This window comes from Prosopis cineraria, unplaced genomic scaffold (genome assembly GCF_029017545.1).
Source record: "Prosopis cineraria cultivar Desert tree isolate PC_DT_omini unplaced genomic scaffold, ASM2901754v1 PC7, whole genome shotgun sequence".
Taxonomy (NCBI): domain Eukaryota; kingdom Viridiplantae; phylum Streptophyta; class Magnoliopsida; order Fabales; family Fabaceae; genus Prosopis; species Prosopis cineraria.
Window position 1 is genome coordinate 20868900 of NW_026555338.1, and position 4583 is coordinate 20873482.

At 33.8% G+C, this 4583-nt stretch overlaps 1 protein-coding gene across 1 annotated transcript; it reads left to right on the plus strand.

Moving 5' to 3' along the window:
* Positions 1-845: 845 nt before the first annotated feature.
* Positions 846-3154, plus strand: LOC129316573 (disease resistance-like protein DSC1). Its single transcript, XM_054960990.1, has 3 exons — positions 846-1382; positions 1657-1890; positions 2348-3154. Exons 1-3 carry the CDS (start codon positions 846-848, stop codon positions 3152-3154), a joined length of 1578 nt encoding a protein of 525 aa, XP_054816965.1.
* The last annotated feature ends 1429 nt before the right edge of the window (positions 3155-4583 follow it).

A 4583-nucleotide genomic window follows, 5' to 3' on the forward strand; every position in this document is an offset into this window, starting at 1 on the left:
TTTAATGGGATGGGGAAGAATGCCCTAACTAAAGAAAGTTCATAGTTCTTGATGATAAAGTTTATAAGTATTTTTACACTTGAATCCTTTAATAAGGGTAAACTAGGGAATTTTTTTTTCCAAACAACATAAATCTAATAATCTGTCCTTCATTACTAAGGGAATGTGACTTTAAACTATTCATTACAATTTTTTTATTTTGAGTGACAAAATTTTAAAATTATTAGAAAGACAAAGTAAAAGCTTCCTTTCCCAGATTAAATGTTTAGAACGCAATCCTCCATCATTACTGTGAGTTGACGGTCATTTCCTCTTATCATATTTGTAATTGCAGGTATGAATCACAACTTATTGAAAGTGTTGTTGAACAGTTATGGATGATAAGCTAATTGGTATTGACTGGAGAATTCGTGAAATAGAATTCTATCTATTAAAGAAGCTTGATGAAGTCAAGTTTGTAGGAATATGGGGTAAGGGCGGAGTTGGCAAGACAACTCTTGCAGGAGCCATTTATGAGAAGTTGAGTCATGAATTTGATTTTCATTGTTTTCTCGCCAATGTTAGGGAGGATTCTGAAAGACGTGGACTATCTTCTTTACAAAGAAAACTACTTTCACATCTTAGAAAAGAAAACAAAGAAATTGAAGACACCTTCATAATAAGAAAAACAATAAAAAATCACTTTCGCAATAAAAATCCTTGATGATGTTAGTTCTATAAACCAATCGGAGAGCCTTGCTGGAAGCATCGAGTGGTTTGGTGCCGGGAGTAGGATAATTATAACAACAAGAGATGTCCACTTACTTAGGTTACATCATGTGGATTCAATATATGAGGTTAAGCCAATGGATGAGAATGAATCTCTTCAACTTTTTCGCCTAAAAGCATTTACAAGAGATCAGGCTGCAGATGAACAGGGCCTTTTGGAGAAGTCTAAATTAGTCATTAATTATGCAGAAGGCCTTCCTTTGGCTCTCCGTATTTTGGGTTCCTTTTTTTGTGGAAGACATGTAGGTGAATGGGAAAAGGCTCTGGATATGTTGAAGGAAGATCCAAATAATCATGTTTTTAATATACTGAAAATAAGTTATGCTACATTAAACCCTGCAGAAAAGGCAATGTTTCTTGACATTGCTTGTTTTTTTAATATTTGGGGAAAATATGAAGTAATGCAAATTTTGGAAAGTTGTGGTCTTTATGCAACAATTGGTATCCCGAGTCTTATCAAAAAATCTTTGCTCGATGAAGTTGAGGTAGGCGATTACAAGTATATAAAGATGCACAATTTGATTCAAGATATGGTTAGGAGTATTGTTCGGGAAGAATCTCCTGGACAAGTTGAAAGGCGCAGCAGATTGTGGTATGCCAAGGACATTGTTCAAGTACTAGAACGAGATTTAGTGAGTAATTAATTTTCTAGAAACAATAATTATATGTTTGGCACACGAAATTTGTTTTCCAGAAAGGAATAAATAGGCTATAAAGGAAATAAGAAATGTACCTGTTTCCTATTTCTTTCCAGAAAACACTTTTCTACTTACCAAACATTGCATGATAATAATATAATGTTCTCAGTGAGTTTTTATATGCCTTATATATTCAACTTATATATATGTTCTTTTGATATATCTCTTGGGGTTAATGTTTTCTCATCAGGGGACCGATGCAATAGAAGGTATAGTTTTCCCTTGTAGTTATGACAATGGCATAACTGAATGGAAACCTAACCCTAATGCCTTTTCAAACATGAGTCGCCTTCGAATACTCATCATATCATGTAATGTTTCCCTTCCTTTTGGTCTGAAAGACTTACCTTGCAAATTAAAAGTTCTTGATTGGTATGGATATCCTCAACAAACACTTTCATTGGATGCAAAATTGGATGAACTTGTACATGTCTGAATGCAAAACAGCAAAATAAAGCGACTTCATCATGGTGGCAAAGTAAGTTACTTTGAGCATTATTTGCTCTAGTCCTTATTATAAAGCGCCTTTTAGATGTATTTTTTTGTCTTTAGTATAAGTCACATAGAGAGTTATTAATTAACATTTTTTAGTTTTACCCCTAGTAAATTACTAAAATAAAAATTTTATTCTAATTTAATTTTTCTATATCTGGCTCTTCAAATGTTGTTTTTCTTCCCTCTCTTTAATAGGGGTAAAGTTGGGATATTTTTTAATTTTAAAATAGACTTAATGAGTTAATTAAACTTCTTGATTCCAATGAAGTGATTGAAAGTGACTTATAATTAGAACCAGAGAGAATACCTAACATGCATCATTGGATGGATTAATTTAAGATATTGTTTCTATCACTTATTTTTTGAGTTTTCTTTTTGATCATCAGATGGAGAATCTCAAGTTTTTGGACTTCAGCCATTCCAAACAACTCATTGAAGCTCGACATTTGTCCACATTTCCAAAACTAGAAAGATTAGTCCTTGAAGGATGCAAGGAACTTGTTCAAATTGATCTTTCTCTTGGCCAGCTCAAAGGCCTTGTTGAAGTCAATTTTAAAGATTGCAAAAATCTCAAAAGCCTTCCAAGAGAATTGGAAATGGCATCTCTGAGAGAATTTGTTCTTTGTGGCTGCACGAAAGTTAAGAAGCTTCCAAATTTTGGAGAATGTATGGAAAATCTCGTAGTACTTGATGTTAAGGAGACAAGCATAGCCGAACTTCCTGAGTCACTTGGATCACTAACTAATCTGGAAACTTTGGATTTAAGAGGTTGTCAAAATCTTGTTAACCTACCCCATAACATTCAGAAATTGAAGTGTCTGAAAGTTCTTGATATTTTTAGTTGTTCAAATTTATCTAAACTTCCAAAAAGCTTGAATGAAAATAAAGCCTTGGAAAAGCTTGATGCAAGTGGAACAACTATCACAGAAGTACCTTCTTCTGTTGGTTCCTTAGAAAAACTCAAGAAACTGTCACTTCATCCTAATAAGGGCTTAAAATTGCCTACATCAATCTTCAGCGTTAAGTCACTAGTAGAATTAGATCTAAGCCAGTGCAATATTGAAGATGGAATCCTTCCAAGTGACCTCAGTGGCTTGTCATCATTGTGGAAATTAGATCTAAGTGGAAACAACTTCACGAATCTACCTATTGATTGCATTTCTAAGCTCTTGAACCTACGATTTCTAATTTGAATTCCTGCCCAAGGCTTCAATTGATGCCCAAACCTTCACCAGGTTTAGATCTAATGGATGCAGGAGGTTGTACTTCATTGCCAACTTTGTTAGAAGAAAGATTATTACATCTTTTTGCTTCAATTGATCAGGTATACATATATGTTATATATACATTATTATGAATCTTAATGTCAGGAAATCTTGCAAATAAAAATGAGGGTTATAAATTCAAAAGACTCTTCTACTAGACATTCTAGTTTTTGGGGATGATCTCTCACTTTTTTTAGATATAGGAAAGTTTAAGTAAGTTGGATCTAAGGCGCTCACCAGGACCAGAGTATATCTCTAGATTCATAGAGCACTTATAGAAGTATTCAAATAGCCAAACACACTCCCCACCCACAAACAAGTAGACATTTGAACATGTGACTCTCTCACAAAGGGGGAGATATATATATATATATATATAGTATTGTGTCACTAAACCCAAAGGTCTTTGGCGCCCACTCTCAGTATTTAATGCTTGCTAATTGTATATATTCTTTGACATATGATGACATGACAAATTTGTGTTCTTTAGAGTGGGCAATACGCGGAATGGAAATCACATAGATTGAAAGCTGACTCATGGGCATCACTATCAATTAAAACCTTCTCGGTGACTATTCCAGGGACTGAAATACCATTTTGGTTTCAGAGTCAAAAATCTGTTTTCCTGGATAAGGAAAATGAACGATCAATCATTGTGGACGTCCCACCTACTAACTGGCTTGGATTTGCACTTTGCATTGTGCTTGAAAATGACATGTTTTATTCCCCTGAAGCCTACCAAAATGTATTTTGTTGGCGTTATTACTTTGTTAAAGCTTTGGATGATAAGTTCGTGTTCTTGCAAGGAAGGGATCGAAAACTGGAGAAGCAAATAAAGTCTCCCCACCTTTGGATCTTGTTTGGACAGATTGGGAAGCAAACTTGCTCGAGTTTATCAATGGATTACAGTCAACTTCACTTGAAATTTGATGCTGAAACTGAAAAGAAAGATGGACTGAATTTCGTTTAGTGTGGGTGGCGTGTCATGAGCAAGATGGATTTTGTAAGTCTCCTCTTAGCCATGGGAGTGCACGATGACAATCAAGTAAATCACTCTCACTCTCTCTCTCTCTCTCTCTCTATATATATATATATATATAATGTATTTTCATATTTTAACCTAACTATATTGTTTTTAATTATTTTTATATAATGCGTCATCCAAAAATAGAAGTTGATTCAAATTACAAAGTGTCTAGTCAGAATATAAAATGATATTATATTTTTATCCGTATAATTTTAGTATCTTCCTTGTAACTTTCAGTAAAGTACGATGAGTTTTCATTTAATTAATGAGGGTATATATAGTTGGAATATTGAGATACTTTTGAACTAATAAAATAATCCAACAATTTTT